This window comes from Haliotis asinina, chromosome 7 (genome assembly GCF_037392515.1).
Source record: "Haliotis asinina isolate JCU_RB_2024 chromosome 7, JCU_Hal_asi_v2, whole genome shotgun sequence".
In the NCBI taxonomy this organism is placed as follows: Eukaryota; Metazoa; Mollusca; class Gastropoda; order Lepetellida; family Haliotidae; genus Haliotis; species Haliotis asinina.
In genome coordinates, this window is record NC_090286.1 from 47,508,783 (window position 1) to 47,529,543 (window position 20,761).

Consider the following 20,761-nt stretch of genomic DNA (forward strand, 5'->3'; position numbering starts at 1 on the left):
TTCGTTTCTTTTCCCGTAGAGGATATTCAGGTAACTAAAGGTTTTACATGGATATGAAATACATTGTATACATATAGTGTTTCAGTGTCTCTATGAAATAATTCATAATTTCTAGTGGATCAATCGTATATAAAAATCTTATTTTGCAAACTGGCTATTTATGGTTTATACATGCACATGTCAGGTCTATTTTGGACATTGGATAATACACACATGTCGATTTCACAAATCATGCGTTTTGGTTCTAGTCTATTTGACTCTTATATCACAAATTGTTTTGTTAACGACTTTTAACGACACATAAAAAAGTAGGGGAACCTGAACGTTCAATTTGGATAGGAAGCGTAAACGTTGACAAACGTTTCAAGGACAGACATCTTATGAACGCACCACTATTTCCCTCTATTACCACCACTAAACACAACGCATGACATCTCGTGCACAACGCAGTGGCCCCATACACCCATACACGTGCATGGGGTCCCATTCTTGATTTAGACGTTTTTCAAGATGGACGAAAAATCACTTAGAACATTAATGTTGACACTCATCTTGAATCACACATTTGTTAGTGTTTGTTTCTAGTCGTTTGTTTTAAAATGAAAATCATATACATGCAAATTACATGCCATACACCAGTCATCTTTCAAAATCGACTACATTCCATATAACTATGGTTGCAAATGGTGATGCACTCTCAAAACATGCAATAATATCATATCAACACTGACTGACTCCGACAAATCTCCTAAATATTTTTAATCGTAAATTTAAAAAAAATGAAGATCCCCTACTTTTATAAGAGTATAGTATGCACGTAAAACATATCTGATGCCAGTCCACACTGGCCTCACAATTTGCATAATCACTTACGTATGTTACTGACACTCACCTTTGTTATTAGGACAGAAGGATACCACAAAGCTTCTGAATTCATTCTTTGCAGTATCCGTATAATGAGCTTTGGCCCCCAACACAGAAGAAATACTATAATAATTGTTATTAGCATTTTGATAACCTGAAAAAGAAAACATACATGATCATAACAACGAGTTTGTGGAGTCAGACTTTCTTGAAGAGCTGCTTGTCTGACATACGCAATCAATGTTTTCCGAATATTCTGAATTGCTTTGCAAGCAATTGTTTTAAACGTCAGGTTTGAGGTACTTGTAAATACATTTCGCTGAATTGCAAAGGGAAGAAGGTAAATCACCCAAGATTGATGATATCTCTGAAGTTGTTACTGTTTTTTATACATAACATGGCATTCTGACACAGAGAAGATGAGCAGTGAAACATTAAATCCTCATTTCCATGTGATCTTTGCTTTGCATGAGGGAATGCTATTATTGCACATTGTTGTCCTACATCGTATTGTAATCATGTTTAATGAAACGGTCAACGATGTTCCCTTTTCATTAAGAAAAGAACGGTACACATTTGATTTATTTCTTATAATATGCAAGTGATTCTGCATATCATTGCGAACACACATTCGACCTCTTTTGATTGAAATTACGTTTTCGAATGTTTCGGATAACATTTTTCAAATGTGTTAAATTTATAAGACATACTTCGATGACATGACACACAATTTTTCGTTTTTTCTCACCTGTCGTCTAGCTCGCAGCACTTCTACGCTGTGTTCTCGCGTAGCTCTGTGGACAAGATTACGGCGACATCGGTGCCACTGTCTCGTCTGAGTGGGCGTGTCTAGCACTGTCAATCTTTTGAGAGTTTCATCTGAAGTGAAGCTGTCGCTTTTACTGAAAAGCAACAAAAACATTTAATACAGACACGAAAATGTATGTCATACTCCTTACTATATGTGGTGGTGGTCTGTAAATAATCGAGTCTGGACGAGACATTCCAGTGATTTACAGCATGAGCATGGATCTACGAAACTGGGATAGAATGACATCTGTCAGCCACGTCAGCGAGCCCGACCACGAGATCCTGTCAGTCGACACTTACTGCAAGTATGGGTTGCTGAAGACCAATTCTAACCCGGATCCTAACGCATATTATAACATAGTCTCTTAAAAACCGTGAAAATCACCTCTTGGTGTTATCTAAGGCAAATGACGCTCGGAATATAACTGAACATTATTGTCAACGAGAACAAATCTAACCTTCATGGTATTCTGTAATGTGTGTTTGAACACGCAGATGAATTAAATAAATCGTAGTCTAATTTTTAAAGGGAATTACTGAGACCTGTCAGCTAAATGCATTGGTCTGTAACATATACATTTGCTGTGAAGTCTTGTATTTACTTAAAGAATCGTGACATCAAAATTTGCGGAAAACGCAACCACTGGAGAATGGAAAATTGACAATATCACGCTCAAAATCTGTACATGTCCATCAACATTGATATTTGACGACTGTAAGCACATTGGTTGTGGGGATACAACTCATATGCCACTTCTCCTGCACTATACGCTGGAATGGAATACGGTTCGTATTTCTGTGATTAGCAGAGCACGTGTTACCTGTTCCTTTCTTAATTAAATCGCATGTTCCTATTTCAAGCACTACATACGCTCCATCTTGTTTCCGGGGTATAGGCTGTTGAAATCACGGGTACTAACTTTGTATACCTTCCTACCAATGACTATTACGATCTCTTGAAGGTATTAACAACTAATTGCATACTAGACACGACCATCCCCCTTCTTACTTTCACCCCCTTTGGAAATCGCCTCCTCAATGTCATCTCTGAAAAGCTATTAATTCCATTTCCCAAAACCTTCACCTGAATATTTCTTTGCTTTAATATGACTACGTGACTGACACGTGAATTTGAGACCCCAAAGGAACAGGCAGATATTGTGGCTTCTTATGAATGTCGGGATTGATATGTGTTACGTGTCAATCCTCTGTGTTCGCATTTCAACTATGCCAAAATACATTAATATTAGAGATAGTGTGGCTTTCCCACAGGTCGCATTCTGAACACTGAATACATAAATGAATTTTATCTTGACAAGGTAGTCTTTAAACGAATGGTGGTATTCACCATGCTATGCGCGAAACAGTTCTGAAATCTGCGTCCAATTCCGTGGAAATCGAAATTTCACTTATTGATAAGCGTCAGGTATAATGGCGTCGTGATATAATCCTTTTAAAATACTGTCAGTGATTTATTATGCCTATTTCGTTGGTATTCCCCATCAGTTCGTTTAATTTTGTTTCCAATTTAGATGTCTGCGTAAAGATTACGAATGGTGAAACTACCCACAGGATTGTTGGATTACTTCAACTTTCCAGCAATCGCCTTGAAGTCGAGAAATAGTCAAGCAGCGGCAGTTCGTAACTGTCCAGATAGAGCCGAGCCTGTCCTTTGACAGAAATAATATAATTATTTTGACATGCAACATGTTTTGTTTTCGAGATGAAGAGTTTGCATATGCTACAACATATGATACGCTGATAACCTTTCCGTTTCATTACTCATGGAGATAGACTGAAAGAAACAAATTCAAGCGTTCCTTTACAATTTCCAGTTTTCACCACCAGCTTTGAATACCGCGGTGGGAGGAAGTCTGAGAATAAATATAGGAACACTACCATGAAGTGGCGTTCGCTTTAATTGTTTCCCCCAGTATGTGAAATGGTGATACAGAGATGTACAATGAACGTTTGGTGAAGATCTCTCACTGATCTTCATTTAACCAAATGTAATCTTAATTACTGTTTAGTCTTTCGCGTCCGCTGGAATCTGTTTCTTGGGATCATCATATCTTGAGGTCATATATTTTCTGGCATTGACGTTATATGTATGTTTGACTACGAAAAGGTGATATCACGTTCTATTAGTATATACAAATTAGAATAATTCATACTATAGAAGCAGAAAGTGGGGTTTATCTGATCCTAGAACAGTCAGGCTGGTTAGCTTGTAAATCAAATCGAGACCCCTGAACACTACATGCTGGTCAGACAGCAAAGACGACTTCACGCACCAAGTACCGTCCGCGGATATCAGGACAATCACAATCATTTTAGTGCATTATCCAATGAGTCAACCTGGTCGTGTTCCTGTCACTTACTCTCCCCTTGTCATACTAGGGGTACGAAGAACAATGGGGAGTCGGGCACCTTGGTACTTGGGATGCAAGAGTGGCATTTCATACGCCAGGTCCGCATATTTCGTGCATGTTACCATTTAATAAATGTGCGAGAAACGGACTCATGTGATTTTACTTGATTTATCAAACGCGACAAGGTCAGGCTTGTAGACCTGAATCATAGGAGCTCGTGTCATTGTGAGGATTAAGGATGTTTGTTTTTTTTTAAAAAATATGAAATACTGTACCCTGAACCGTTTCAAGTCGGGGGTCATGTCAAAATTTTCATATTTAAAAAATTTTTTGAATCCTCGAAATGACAAGAGCGTCTGTGACTTGAATATGTCCGGGAAAGAATTATCATTCTCTATAATAGCCTTTATAAATTCTGGGTCATATCATATGTGCATAAATTTTAATGCATACATTTTGAATTACTCATTAATGTCAAACCAGACACTGACGGTTTGAGGATTAAATTCTCCATAATTGCATCACTGACTCTATTAAGAAAAAGATGAATGCCCCGTTTTTGTTATGAGTCTTGGAATCCTTTACAGAAGGATCATAAGAGTGCAAAAGAAGCAAAAGTGCACAAAACACCTCACAAGGTATTAACACACACACATACATGCACGCACGCGCGCGCGCACACACACTATGCCTATCATGATTGTTAGTTCTACTTTGCCCTACAAAATCTGGTGTCAAACGGACACCTTATTACAAATTTCAACGCTCCTTACAAATCCTTTTGGGTCCTGTGAAGAAAGTGAAGTTCACAGTTGTGATGATGTAATTGTTACAGTAATGTCGATAGGTGAGCTCACTTCCATTCCACTGGATTCATCAGATGTCGATACCCTATTTTTGTGTTTCCCTCACCCATCCACACTAACAGACCAACGAATGGAGGGTTACAGGAAAAGTAAGTGTTGTTTGAACTTTCCTGGAATGTTCGGCTGTGAACTCGAGTGCTTGTCTAGTTTCATAATCGGGAAATTCTATTGCCTCTTAACTAGGAATTCTGGATTTGTCTCAAACCCGATTCCCGAAGACCTGTCCTTCCATGAGATGGGCACTAGTGGTACAGAAGCATAGACTTTCTGTAGTTTATCCGATACATTGAAAGGTTATAGTGTGGAGTTTTAGGATATTGTGTTCACCAACAACTGATTCCTGCAATCCCAGAATCCATTTCTGTTTTCTTATATATTAATCTTTTGCCGCACACCTTCATCCTTCACAATCGGCGAATCAAGGAGTTTAGTGTTGACAGACAAGATCACCACGTGCATGGCACACATTCATATTTTCGTGGCTGGAGCTGGTCGCGAATATGCTGTTCTGTCAGATATGCATACATTGACCAGACTCGTGACGATGTCACGTCATTACTGTGACATTTAATCACGACCTTCCTTTCCATCTTGTTGCTCTCGCCCACTCAAGAAGCGTTCTCCTGAATTTGGTTTTGAGGACAAATTGATAAGAATTTATCTGGAGGTACATTTACTCTTTTGACGTATTCCATTCAAGAGAGTTCACATACCTCTCTCCCATATAGAAGAGAAGCATGGAATAACACCACTGTATAATCGAGTGTACTCGGTAACGTATTGGGATAAAATGTTATCAGCAAATACATTCATAATCTCATACTTTCTGTAGACAATTCTTACAATTATCACAACCTGTCACAAAAATGAAAATTTCTACATTAACTTAGAGTCACGTCTTTTGTACATTTGCCACTCTCTAAGTTAATTGTTAGTAAAAACGATCGATAGACTTGAAGATCAGCTTGTTCTTACCTCGACTTTATACGGCTAGCTCACGTTAGAGCCGTAGTTAGGTACGTTTCCAAAACTACAGTGGTAAAATCCATGCAATAAATGATATTTCACACAGAACTTCATATGGCACGGGCCTGAGAGTACAGTAGAAGCCGTCTAATACGGCACGTATTGGGACTGAGGAAATAATTCGTTTCTGAGAATGTGCCGGATTGTAGAGCTGATGAAAAATGTAGAAGCCACAGAAGGGACTTGGATTTTATGCCGGGGTTGACAACTTGTTGGATTAGACAGATGCCGATTTTGACAGCTTCCACTGTAATGAAAGTTCTTTTCCGTTCAGTTCGGATGTGTTCAAAATATTCTTACTATTCTTATATTAATACTCTGTGCAAATACCATCTCTACGTTGTTACTTTGTATACTGGAAGAAGGCTAACCCGGGTGGTAGTTGGCACATGATATTTTTTCGCAATAGTTTTATTATTAGTTTTATAATTTAAAAAATACAAAGGCTGCAAAAAGTGTTCGGATTATCCTGGTACTGTGGTACTGGTTACTCTTATCATCAGTTCAAGGAACTTGCCAACTCGCCACATGTCCAGAGAATGTCAAGATTCCCCAGTGCCGGCCAAGGAGAGGCACAGCTACAACTGAGAACTTGGGATACAGACACCTTGCCAATACATTTTCCTGAATGTTGTGAACCGCCTTGGTATCATCACACTGGTCAGTGAAACCAAGATAACAATGCTCACCCTGGAAAGCAATTATTACACACAAGTTATTTTGTTGAGTTCACAAAAAAGGAAAAGATCAGGAGCCCGTTTCACAAAGCTGTCGCAGCTCTACGACTGTCGTACCTCCTATACAGTAACATAGCCTTACAACTGTCGTACCTCCTATACAGTAACATAGCCTTACAGCCGTCGTACCTCCTATACAGTAACATAGCCTTACAGCCGTCGTACCTCCTATACAGTAACATTGCCTTACAGCCGTCGTACCTCCTATACAGTAACATAGCCTTACAGCCGTCGTACCTCCTATACAGTAACATAGCCTTACAACCGTCGTACCTCCTATACAGTAACATAGCCTTACAGCCGTCGTACCTCCCATACAGTAACATAGCCTTACAGCCGTCGTACCTCCTATACAGTAACATAGCCTTACAACCGTCGTACCTCCTATACGTCGTGCCTCCTATACAGTAACATAGCCTTACAGCCGTCGTACCTCCCATACAGTAACATAGCCTTACAACCGTCGTACCTCCTATACAGTAACATAGCCTTACAGCCGTCGTACCTCATATACAGTAACATAGCCTTACAGCCGTCGTACCTCCTATACAGTAACATAGCCTTACAGCCGTCGTACCTCCTATACAGTAACATAGCCTTACAGCCGTCGTACCTCCTATACAGTAACATAGCCTTACAGCCGTCGTACCTCCTATACAGTAACATAGCCTTACAGCCGTCGTACCTCCTATACAGTAACATAGCCTTACAGCCGTCGTACCTCCTATACAGTAACATAGCCTTACAACCGTCGTACCTCCTATACAGTAACATAGCCTTACAGCCGTCGTACCTCCTATACAGTAACATAGCCTTACAGCCGTCGTACCTTCCATACAGTAACATAGCCTTACAACCGTCGTACCTCCTATACAGTAACATAGCCTTACAACCGTCGTACCTCCTATACAGTAACATAGCCTTACAGCCGTCGTACCTCCTATACAGTAACATAGCCTTACAACCGTCGTACCTCCTATACAGTAACATAGCCTTACAGCCGTCGTACCTCCTATACAGTAACATAGCCTTATAGCCGTCGTACCTCCTATACAGTAACATAGCCTTACAGCCGTCGTACCTCCTATACAGTAACACACCCTTACGACCGTCGTACCTCCTATACAGTAACATAGCCTTACAACCGTCGTACCTCCTATACGTCGTGCCTCCTATACAGTAACATAGCCTTACAGCCGTCGTACCTCCTATACAGTAACATAGCCTTACAACCGTCGTACCTCCTATACAGTAACATAGCCTTACAGCCGTCGTACCTCCTATACAGTAACATAGCCTTATAGCCGTCGTACCTCCTATACAGTAACATAGCCTTACAGCCGTCGTACCTCCTATACAGTAACACACCCTTACGACCGTCGTACCTCCTATACAGTAACATAGCCTTACAGCCGTCGTACCTCCTATACAGTAACATAGCCTTACAGCCGTCGTACCTCCTATACAGTAACATAGCCTTACGACAGTCGTACCACTACAATAGCTCTCTGAAACGAGTCCCAGATTTGTCAGCTGCATATGGACCTATCCCAAAGAATGTTACAGTGCTTCCCGTTCTGTATTTGTGAAGTAAATCCACTGACCAACTCGCTAAACAATAAGTTTCACATCCACGCTTTGATGCAAAATCACACAATGGTGGCGATTTCAAAGGAAAATCATTGCTAAGCAGTCGTACCTCCTATACAGTAACATAGCCTTACGACAGTCGTACCACTACAATAGCTCTCTGAAACGAGTCCCAGATTTGTCAGCTGCATATGGACCTATCCCAAAGAATGTTACAGTGCTTCCCATTCTGTATTAAATTTTGTTCTGTAAATCCACTGACCAACTCGCTCAACAATTTGTTTCACATCCACGTTTTGATGCAAAATCACACAATGGCGGCGACTTCAAGGGAAAAATCACTGCTAAGCAGCAGTGAGTTTTCTTCAGGCGAACCAGCCTTATCCAATCGAAGGACTAGATGAACGGTTGGTATTCTTCTTGACTCATGAACTCGATGAAGTGCTCGTTCAGAAAGACTTCCTTCTAAAACTAACCATTGGTCGACAGATATGCTTCAGAGGCTCCTTTGCTGCATTAATGATAGGTGGTAAAATTTCCTGCTGGAGGATCCATGAAGTAGAGGGGCCCGAGAAAGAGTTTCGATATGGGCTAGCTTCTGATGAAATACCCGTGGGTGTTATATTCTGTAAACGAAGTCATGGATCCCAATTTCACTAAATATAGACGATGGCTTCAACTGTTCTCAGTTGTCCTGCTCATAAGGGACATCACTACAGTGATTTGCTAATGTAAGCAAGTTAGTTATCTTGAGTTATCTGCCTCAAGCCTCTAAACCAGACTTCTTTTACTTTACATCTGCAAGATCTCATTTGTCTGAACTGCAATTTAAGTTTCACGGCAAAATACATGATAAAGCATCAAATGCACAAGCTGTCGTTGCAGTTTTACAAAGAATAAGAAACGCCCCTCCTTAATTTCAACTAAAACAGGTTTCTTACATACACAGATAAGACAGCTGCTAGAGGAATTGGAGTGCATGATAGCAGTGATCATTAACATGTAACTAGATATCGGTCTTAACGTGTAAACAACAATCCTTTCAAGCAAATTAGGAAGACTACTTTTAGTGTTGAAAAATCGACAAGCTCGAGTAATCGGAAAGTTTGAATTATGCCTCGAAGTGTAACATTATCTTCTTCATCTATATTAAATCGTGCCATTACAATGTTTGACAATGTACATACTGAGGATATACGGTAATCTGTATAAGGAATATAATCAATAGTTTTTCAAGGCGTCTGGAAGGCCGGTGCGCCCGCATAGATTAACGTCTGCACAACAGATGACTGTCGACATCACTATCAACAATGTATTCATCCCACACAAAACTTTGCAAATTATCCTCCGTTAAAATTTCCAAGTACCTTCACAAGCGGAAAATTTCAACCACTTTATCATGCGCACCGAGACGGTGGAGATACACTCAAGAGTCTGAAGTCATGCTTGCACAATTATCTTCAAATATAAACTCACGAACGACCAAATAAATATTTTGTCTAACTTAACCTTTAGCACTTAAATACCTTTCTGACATAGGTGTAGTCAAGTTGAGCAGCTGCCGTGAACTAATCCATAGCACGTGGATGACGAACAAATAGCAGAACACCATTATTAGTGTGGGTGCGGCGAACATGGCGATGAACTGGTATACACTAAAAATAAGCCTGTCTTCAGTCTGCACGCCGGTGTCCCCACATACAATTATCATCACAGTTGTGTCGTTATCGTAATAGGTCATTCGCACCGTATTCTGAAATGGAAAATCACAAAATTAGTAATATATATATCATATGATTTCTATGTTAATTTTGTTTGTTTCTTTCTGTTTTATTTTTTCTTTCATGAAGACAGGCAAAGGAGATTCTCGCAAATTAATTTTGAGCTACTCAGCCAATGAATAGTTGAAAGTATATTTAAAAGCATTGTTTATCATTTTTTTATCATTACTAAATATTATTATGTTGATGTAAGGGAAAAATCACTCATTCTCAAGGGTCATTCCTCATCACAAACTGGATCTAGCGGGGTACGATTCGCTCAGTCTGGACAGTGAATCGGATATGGATTTGGCAAGGAGTGAAATTTTTAAGGAACCACACACCAAGTCATACTATCCTATGTGATGATATGAACAGAATGGAGTCGGTTCTATAATGTCAGTCCAGCTGTATTTGTTAACACTTTGTGACATCGCTGACATTCATTCTGTAACAGTGATAGTCCGCTTATAAGGCGCTCATATCCACTATTATCCAGGTACATTGCTTGCTCACGGTGCTACATAAATTACTATCCAATCATAGGACACTATATTACTATCCGATACCTTTTCCACTCCCTGGGCCCGTATTCGCGAAACGTTGCTACCCCTAAGAATTCTTAACCTTGATCGTAGCCAATATGTTAAGAATGGGCTTAAGAAGTTCGTAGGGCTACGAACGTTTGGAGAATAGCTAGTATGGACACTGTATGGTCATACTACCTGTATGGCGCAATGACCTAAACACTCACATTGCCAGCATATGACCAGGGGCACCACTTTACAGTTGGGTGAACTGAGACAATGTGGAGTTAAGTATCTTGTCAAGGATACTACACAAATGTGCCAAGCTGAAGACCCGAACCTAGGTGTTATCACCGGGGACTGAACCCGGGCCCTCACCGTGATAGGCGCCTTGCCACTTCAGTACTTCACAGACTGTGTGTAATAACTTTGTGTAGTGTTTACCTCTGTTTTGACCTCTGCGCACAACAGAATCCGTTTCGGAGGGTCGTTGTAACTAAAAATGTTCGGATGTGGACGTTGTATGTTCATGATTCTCTTACACATAACCGTATTTTTTATTTCTCTGGGGCGTCATGACAGACAAATAATTATTTGCCTGCGCGCATATTTTTCGTTGAATACATAACGTCTCTATTCCCTGGTTAGGAAGACGAAGATATGTGTGGTAATTACATAAGGGGTCGGCTCTTCGTATTTATTTAAAACCTTTAGGTCGGCTGATTTTCAGATTGTAGGAAAATAGGGAGAATCTAGTGACGGAGTGATTTAATTTTCCAACTTTGAAGCTGCTTGTCTGTATTTGCAATAGAGGACTACTCAAAGCTGGAGGCGCGAATCAGACGGTTGTGTCGACAACTGTTCTTGTTATTTTGATAAATATCATCTAAATTTAAAGAGTAGATGGTTCATACACAGCTCGGATCCTAGAATGTAAACGCTCTAGTCAAGATCTAATTTAAAGGGAAGCAAACATCGAGAGTGCAATGTTTAGTCCTCTAAACGGATTAAGGTTTATTTGTATCAGACAAATAATGGCGCTCGTGTCCTGCTTCACATTACATCAGAAGCATTGCAACAGTAGAAACTCTTGTGTCCGTTCTCTGAAAAAAGGTGTCATGATAAATGTTGACTGGCTATTTTTAAATGCGTCCCAAGAAATCCTCAATGGTTGCATATCAGGTATCTCAACATTATAACAATTCAACCATGGAACATATCCGTGGAATGCAACTGACCTTCTGAACCAGTCTCAACATGTGCAGCTGGAAAACGAGAAACCGGTTTGAATCCTTTGATGAGATTACATGTACTGCACGATTGACCACGGAAAGATTTAAAAGGCTCAGTTAGAAATCAAACAAAGTGGAAAATTAACAGAAGTACATCACGTAGTTATTCCTTTTCCATATTTTTAGTGTCTCCAGTTTGTTCTGCTGAAATCAGAATGGCCTATGTTGGATACATTTTGTACACATGTTTTGTATTTATGCTTTGGTGAGCCGTTCCTGACATAACAATTATCATTAAATTTTTCAACTGAAGATAATATACTATTTCGTAACAGTATATCGCGCATCAAACTGAGGCTTTCTACTGTTATTTCTAACTTCAATATCTCAATGCAATCTTTTATGAAGCTATATTGAAAGAAGGCTTTGGCTCTTAAAAACTAAATGCAACTGCTTCTTGCCAATCCCAGACGATGTGGAGGAGACCAAAAGCCTACCGAATAAAGCTTAGGGTGACGTTTTGGCAGACATCGCTTTTCTTAGCAGGGCAATTTAAATCAAAACAATTTAAATGACAGATATCTAATACTGATAGTGGGGGAAAGTGGGAACTGAAGGCCAAACAAGTGACAATAAAGCAGTGCACTTGACAGCTGGTTGGCATTGCTCGAATCGCTTTGGGCAAAGTTGAATCGAGTGCCTTTTTGCCTCATTGTGTAAGTAATTGAAATGATGGCCAGTAGAAATGCTGATGGTTTTGTCTGAAAGCTGGTCGAAATGAAGTAAGGCTTATCAGCATATGTTTCAAATACAGGTACTTCGCTGTTGGCCCTATCGAATGTGTGAGGTAGGATTTTCGACGTACTTTACGTACATCTGTTTGAGTATACCACGACGGTAAGGTTGATGTTGGAGGATATCCAGAGTTGGACGTTTTGAAGACATTAACCTTTGCGTGAAACGCGACAGCATAAGTACTGTGCGGTCTAAGCAAGGTTCAGAAAACATACTTCGATATGTGTTCCTTACAACAGGGTTGGATCTCCTCGTCCTACATATGCTCTGCAATATTCTCTATCTTACCTCACACATATATGCGTCGTTTTCAGATTGGCTAAGCGCTCATCTATTATTATCAGTGTATCCCACTTGCAACCGAGGTACTTTGCAATTTACCCCACTGCCAATGGCAACTCATTCGGTACTTTGTGGTAGTACTTTTGTATCTTGAATAACACTGAATCACGCATGATGCACGGAAATTACCGATGTTTTTGCGAATGAAAATCAATGGAAGGGAGATAAATCTAAATCTGTTTTTCTTCCAACGTCTGCAAAATTTAGCGATGGCTACGAAATGATTTGCCATGCATTCCTATATGAAATAAATTTTGATAAAACGTTCAAATCAGGTATTTGTGAATATTAAGAAGGTGAATTACACCGCGTCGAGTTGCGGTAAAAACACAAGATGCAAGATTCGAATCGCTGGATTCACGCGGGTTGGCTGAAGAGTATGATCCGATACTCATGCTTCAAACTGTTCAAAATTAACATTGGCGTGTTCGTTGTTCACTGGTCCCTCGGGACACATAGGTTGATGTACGCTTGATAATTGTTGCTGCTTCCGTTCCTATTCATCGAGATTACATCAATTCATGCCCCTCCTCGTGACCAGTGAGCAACCCATAATGTTTAATAGGATGATTCAAATGCTTCGTGTAAAACGGATAGGTTGTTTTTGTTCTTATTGTTGTTGTTGTTGTTCGTTTGTTGTTTAACGCCGGACTCATCATTATTCCATGATTATTACATAGCGGCGGTATGTAAATTATCGAGTCCTGACCAGACAATCTAGTGATTAGCAGCTTGAGCATGAGCATCGATCTAAGCAGCTGGGACCAAGCCAGCGAGCCTGACCAGCCGATCACGTGAGTCGCCTCCTACAAGCATGTGTTACTAAATGCTATTCTAACCCGGATTTTCAGGTGTAAAGCAAAGTAGGGAACAAGGTGGGTGAGCAGTAGCAAATATGAATTATTCAGTCTATCTTAAAGACAGAAACAAATATTCCAAATGAAATCTATATATTTCTTGATCCGCAAACACATTCGTTGTGCGTTCATTATACTGCATTAGACACACTCGCATATGTGTCTCTCAGCAAACAGATGACAAAATTGTATGAATAATTCAATAATGTGTTTGACATTTCGGGATAAGTATACGACCAGTTCTGAGTAACACTAGAACGAGGGATTAGAAACAACAACAACGTGCCCACGATACCCATCTCTGCCTGGTGAATAGGCGACAGGATATCCCTAAAGAACAGTCCACCCTCATCACCACCACCACCACACATACACACACTAACACACACACGCACACACACAGAAACACACACGCACACTCATTCGTAACCCCTCCCCACACACAGAGACAGATAGACATGCAGAGAGTCACACAGACAATACTCATATACCTTCTCCCTCTGCAAGTACACAGGGAGTGTACCGCGTGTTGGGGGTGTAATTTGATTTAATTCTGTTCCTGAAAGTGTCATCGAAAACAATACTGCCGACCTTTACACCAGTCATCATTTTGTGTTCATTAGCAACATAATTAACAAAGTTTAAAGGCGTGTTTCATGATTGGCACACGTCAAGGCATCGCAGTCAATACACTTAATACAGCCTGTGATTAGCAAACTTAACGACATGCGTCAAATAAGGCGCCGTGGCCATCGCGCCCTTATCGAGATCAACAACACCCGTCCCATCACGGCGGAGGTTTTACGGAATCGATGATAAAAAGAGAGCAAAAATGCCCACAACCTTCACGGTACCACCGGATTTAGAGTTTCCGGGGGGACCTTTCGAAATACATTTCATATGTCCTCCATGGCGACGAATAATCTCAGGTTTAACTGCTCACTACATCAAAGTCCACGCTTGTGATGCATCCACAGTAGACACGGTGGAGTTCTCGTCTCAAGAATCCAGGTTCACCGACTGCCGTAGTAGCTGTGGTCGTGTTTGGACAGGTGTTGATGAACGTAACGCCGATGTCAATGTCGCCTGCATGACAGCACAATGATGCCGTGGGGGATTAGTAAATGTATGAGTTGGAATCGACGCGGCAGAGAAAAGACAATACCCCTTCCCATTGCATATTTATCTTTCAGGAAGCAGATGACAAAATTGTAAGAATAATTCAGTTGTAACTTATGCCATTTCGGGATAGGTATACGGACAGTTCTGAGAAACCCTAGAAAGAGGGATTAGAAAAACAAACAACGTGATGCCGTTGGGGATTAGTAAATGTACGGGTTGGGATCGCTGCGGCGGAGAAGAGACAATGCCCCTTCCAACTGCAAATTTGTCTTTCAGCGAAAGAGAAACGACAATACCCCCTTCCACTTGCACCGGACGGCACCCTCCTGTTAACATTCTGCTGCTAAACGCTCTACATGCCCTTTTCATCCTATACTGGTCGAGGGCATTTCTTCCAAGATGGCAATGATCAATGTAACCAGAGAAACAAGGGCAGCTCTTAAAGTCCACCTTCTTATATACTGGAGACGGTAAGAAATAGTCGTAAGATGTGCACACCTCCAGAAGTCACAAACAGACACTCTTCGTGAACTGGCCTTGCGCTCTACAAAGAATATCCAAAATGACACTTTGATTGGGGGCATGTCATCTGGAATTTGCAAATGACTGTTGAGTCATGAAGAACTTAATCAGTCTTCGTGGACATGCAACTTAAGTTCATTTTTCATAAAGCTCAAGGACTTGATTTCGGGGAAATAATGATTTGACAAAACCTCCTTGGCTGTAATCAACATTGAACATATGTGCATTTTTTGCTTCATCAATGGTCATTCTTGATTAAATATCTTCCTGCTGACATCCGTAAACCACTGTTAAATCAATGTAAACTACAAACAGGCAACCAAAATAATGTTTTGGGCACACAGTGAACAGAAACTTGTAGGGCCAAGATGGTAAGCCTTAACAGGAACTTCCATGTTCAGCCCAGTAATCCGTGTATAGTGACATCTGACTTTCATTATCAAGCCAATCAACTTTCATTGTGTATTGTCCTGCTGGAACTGTACTACCTATAGATGAAATCATGTAACCGACTTCGTGTGTGTCAAAATTGCTTATCAGTTATTTTTATGATTTCGGTGTTGTATAAGCGTGACGGCATGGTTCATGGCTTCGTTCACATTTCACAACGTTTACGTAGAGCCTGTCTTCCACCAGCATAATGAGATGATTCCCGGTGTCTTCATTTCCTTTCGCTCTTCATCCGGAAGCACCGCTTTTTCCGGTTTTGTAGAAATTAGCCATGTATTAGCCAGTATTGCTCATAATTGTTACGAACGACGTCAATGTAAAAGTATGATTGCTTCTACTGTCACAAGCAAGGCAGGAGGCCCGTTTTAAGATGAGTGACTGCATCCAAGAGCTACATAACATGATAAGAATATAATGTAATTAATGCCGGTAATGTTTCTGTCATTATACTGACAGAGTATTGTTATTTTACTCCGCACTTTCACGACAGCACACAAGAAATAGACTTTCTAAACTGTACCCATTTGGAGAATCGAACCAATGACAATACCGCCTCTTGTACCACTTGAACCTGCAGAATATAACTGACAGCTATAGTAACTGACTAACTGATTTTCCCAAAGTGATTTATGAAGTGGAGTTGTGAATGATATTCAAACATTTCTCTGCGGAAAAAAATACTGTTTTCTTTCTGTACTCTTCACCATGGAGGAATAAAAAAAAAGATTATATATCCCCTCCATATGCAGAGCATTCCCCATTGTTCACACACTTAACCCATGTTGGAAATCCAGTGAGGAGCGGGCACCTTAACCATGCGGCTACCCTAGTGAACCAATGAAGTTTCGGTGGAGTCTGAAGTTGACGTTTAACGTGCATTAGTCAATACTGCGCATAACAGTAAGAATTAAAAGCCGATGTAACAGCATTTCAGTATAGCTGAAACATCATTTCATTACACATAAATCTGATACGTGATAATAATACTGACATACACAGAGCGGCGTTAAACCAAACTGATCCCAAATGAATGATTAAAATGGTTTTCCCCATTTTTAATTCCTCTATCATTCAATATAGAAACTCTAAGGATATTAAGGACCCATCAATGTGTGTGAGATCCGTTGAAATCTGTCATAGCAAGTCAACCTTGATACTCTTGTGGATTATACAAAAAAGTGAAAGTATCAAACACAGCAGCGTCAGCCAAATGATTTAAATGTCAGAAGGAAGTTGCTTGTCAAAATTCCCTTGAAACCCTCTTCCGTCGCAGAGTAGTATTAGTCATGCAGTCATAACATTATTTGATGCGACGATTAATCAAATGAAAAGATTGTGAACACCGTGAATGACGCACTGTTGTTTTGTCCCCAGCAGCTGCATGCATCTTGAAAATCGTTGGATGCACATTGGGATTAACTTTCTGGTTTTACCCTCCAAACTTTAGAATAAAGGATTATTTCACATTTCGTACACTATCGATTGCAATCCTAAAGGGCAACCGTCACCGTGATTGTAACTGTTGCTCTTTTGGGTTATCTGAAAGTAAGATGACACTTACTCTGGCTGCTATAAGATGACTAGCATTCGTCGCCCACTGTGGCAGTTCAAGCTGAATTTCGGGTGGCGCTTGTTCTGCAGTGGGGTTGCACGACCCACTCACACATATGTTCTAGCGTCAAATGCTATTGATTCAGTGTTGTCTGGTAGTTACCTATCACCCCTGATAGCAATCGGTTGTTTGTGATTACCATCTGTATATATCTGCAAAGTATAACTTGTCGTGAACTGAAACAGACTAGAATGAGCTTATACCGTTTTGAATTGCGCGTTTGCACGTGTGTTATGATCATTTGATAGAGACAAACCATGGTTAGCTCTAAGCGATGGTTACCTTTTCAGCAAAAGCTTCAGCTGTTCTATTACGTCCATGACAACATGTCTCTTATGACATTATCGTTCGATGCTGGTATCAAGATATGTTCCATTAATTTTAAACAAGAAAAATTAATAAATTCAAATTCATTTCTGTGTTGCACAGATTTCTTTTCAGGTTAAAAATCGTGCACGCTGTACATTTGTAATTAGTAAGGAGACGCACGCAGTTGGTGTTGTTCACAACAGCCTCTAAGGCGTGAGTTATTGGCGTACGAATTGTGGCTTGACAAGCGTTCATGACATAGTCAATACGAACAAGTCTTACCCAGTTAACGTATTAATACTTTTGCTAAGGAATCCAGAAATCACGACAGTTGTTCAAAACATTATCAGATATTAAAATATCATTTACACTTACCGGAAGATTGCGTCAGAAAGGATTAATTCACAAATATGAAAATATTCAATCGATTTGCTCTAATCTCCGTTTAAAAAATCAAATCAAAGTCAGTGTTTTTAAGGCACTGAAACGACACAATATCAATAACATGACCCTTTCCTTCTGATCACGTATTTCCTTTCGAGATAAGTGATGTCGGAGCATGTGCCAAACATGTTTGTGAGGTTCAGATATTGTGCAAACTTGGGTACAAACATTCTTTGAAGCATTGATACATATTCTAAATTATTCGTTAGGCAACAGATTTGGGAAATGATAGTATTTAGGTGTATGGTAAACATTTAGTTCTTCTATTGCTGCTAGAGCATGAAGGTACGGGTTAGACTTCAGTGGGCTTGGGCACCTCAGTTCATTGCCGTTCGGAACAAACCATTCACATCCGAGTCTGTGTTAATAAATCGCTATTGAAAAGTGGACGCCAGGTGTTCGTGAACCCTGTACCATCGGTGGCACCCTTCACTCGCACGTGCAGACAAAAGGTAATTTATCAACTGAAATAAAACGAAATTAAACGTAGGTAAGAACTAATAGAAGCGACAAAACCCTTCCCACATCTATACCAAATATATGTTAAAAGCAGATTCGATTATTCGGTTGTGATAAATCATGAGTATATACTTGTTTTAGTAGTACAACACTCAAACGCATTCGATAGTGTTTAACTCACCATTCTTCCGCGGAGTAATTTAGAAACCCATGCTTGCCACAAAAGGCGACTATGCTTGCCACAAAATACGATCATTCTTGCCGTAAGATGCAACTGACGGGATCAGGCTCGTTGACTTGGTTGACACATGTCATCGGTTCCCCATTGCGCAGATCGGTATTCATGCTGTTGATCACTGGGTTGTCTGGTCCAGACTCGATCATTTACAGGCCGCCATATAGCTGAGTGCAGCGTGAAACAAAACTCACTCACTCTTGATAGCCGGGCTAAGTTCATGAGCGTCATTGCAAAACGCATGGGTGCATGGAACTTACCCAGCATTCTGTATTTATGAGAATAGTACGTAGTGCTTCATACATATTGCTATTATTTATTCTGTTCTTTTGCATGGGTTCTGTTGCGTGTTTCATACACTACTGAACTATGCATTTTTACAAATCTATCTTTTGTTCTGAAAGATATACACAAATGCATGTACAACTCTCCAAACCGTTGGTAAAAATTAAGAACACTCATTTATTCCGTAACCATCACTGCAATGGAAGTATCCTGGTATGTTTACACTTTTCATGTATACCTGATGTCATTACTGATTACCATTTTTCAAGAATGTTCTCGGCACGATATGGCTGCAATACTGCCGATGTGACGTTAAATATTAACTCACTCACTCACTACTGATTATCAGGGGTCGTTTATGCAATTTTCACAGTTAATTTGCCGTCTACTGACTGTAGAATCCTTTACATCATATATGTATTTGATGTTTAAAACTAAAAATGCCCGGTTCATAATCGATCCTTCACAAGATAAGTAATATCATGTGTTTTGAACTTTGCAAATGAGATTCAATGATGGCATCAAGTAAGTCAGCAGCTTGACCAACAGTTCTTATTAGTCGACTCTTACGACAAGCTTGGTTTTCTGACGACCAATTCGCATACAGACCTTGGCAGGACCTGTCGATAGAGATTGTAGAACTGAGCTATGTACTGTGTTTATTATATTATCTGTCAACCTTGATATGTGTTTAAAAAATCTCAAATCGAATGTACTCACATAACCTAACTCCAGAATTTTGGGAAAACAAGGAAATTGATTGGAGAGGTTAGCAATCGACAATATACGTGACATAACGTCCACCTATTTCATTGCCCATTGGTTCCAAGTAAAACTAGCCAGGGAAGGGTTTTCATGATGTTATCAGGCGTTTCAGCGCATTTATTGCCTGCTTGAGTATATAACTTCGACAAACGCCTGTGAGGACGACAATGTTGAGGTTAATCATACTTAAATTTGCAAGGCCAAATTATAAAGGGGTCGAGCATGTTTTATGTCGTTTCAAGAGTTTTACAGAAGTAAAATAGTTTCGGAAGATGTTCAGATTTTATTTCGATTGAAAATGTCATCAGGTTGTACAATTCTCAAACACCAACTCCTGATATTGTCTTTCAGCTGGCAAGAAATCCTGGAACAATCGAAAAAACTGCATTGATATGGCCTTACTTAATGCTAATATATCACATATTGTGTTTAGTCAATTATTCACGTCAACGAGACAACAATTTGTATCTACAGCAAATACGAATGAATGGCAAGGTTCAAGTTTCTGCTGGTTTCAAGTGGAGCTGGCACCTGTAACAGTAGTTTGCAGGTGGCTGACAACTGTGTGTATTGAGCACGTGCACTATGTGCTGAGGCAAAAACATTCTCTCAGATGAATTAGGAACGTCCCAAGGATGTAGGGACCCACTCCTCCGTGCATCTTCATCCCATATGTATCTACCAGCGTCCCATGTACCAACAAGTTATGGAATAGACGTAATGGCATTTAGTTCTTAACACATTGAAATCATGGTTAATATAAATGTTCCTACGCCGAAA

At 40.1% G+C, this 20,761-nt stretch overlaps 1 protein-coding gene across 1 annotated transcript in view; it reads right to left on the minus strand.

Moving 5' to 3' along the window:
* Positions 1–20,761, minus strand: part of LOC137291871 (galanin receptor type 1-like) — an 81,884-nt gene that overhangs the window by 11,154 nt on the left and 49,969 nt on the right. Inside the window, exons 3-5 of the mRNA XM_067823413.1 lie at positions 9,792–10,018; positions 1,613–1,766; positions 893–1,018 (exon numbers count right to left, since the gene is read on the minus strand). Coding sequence (XP_067679514.1) covers positions 893–1,018; positions 1,613–1,766; positions 9,792–10,018 — 507 coding nt within the window. The remainder of the gene's footprint in view (positions 1–892; positions 1,019–1,612; positions 1,767–9,791; positions 10,019–20,761) is intronic.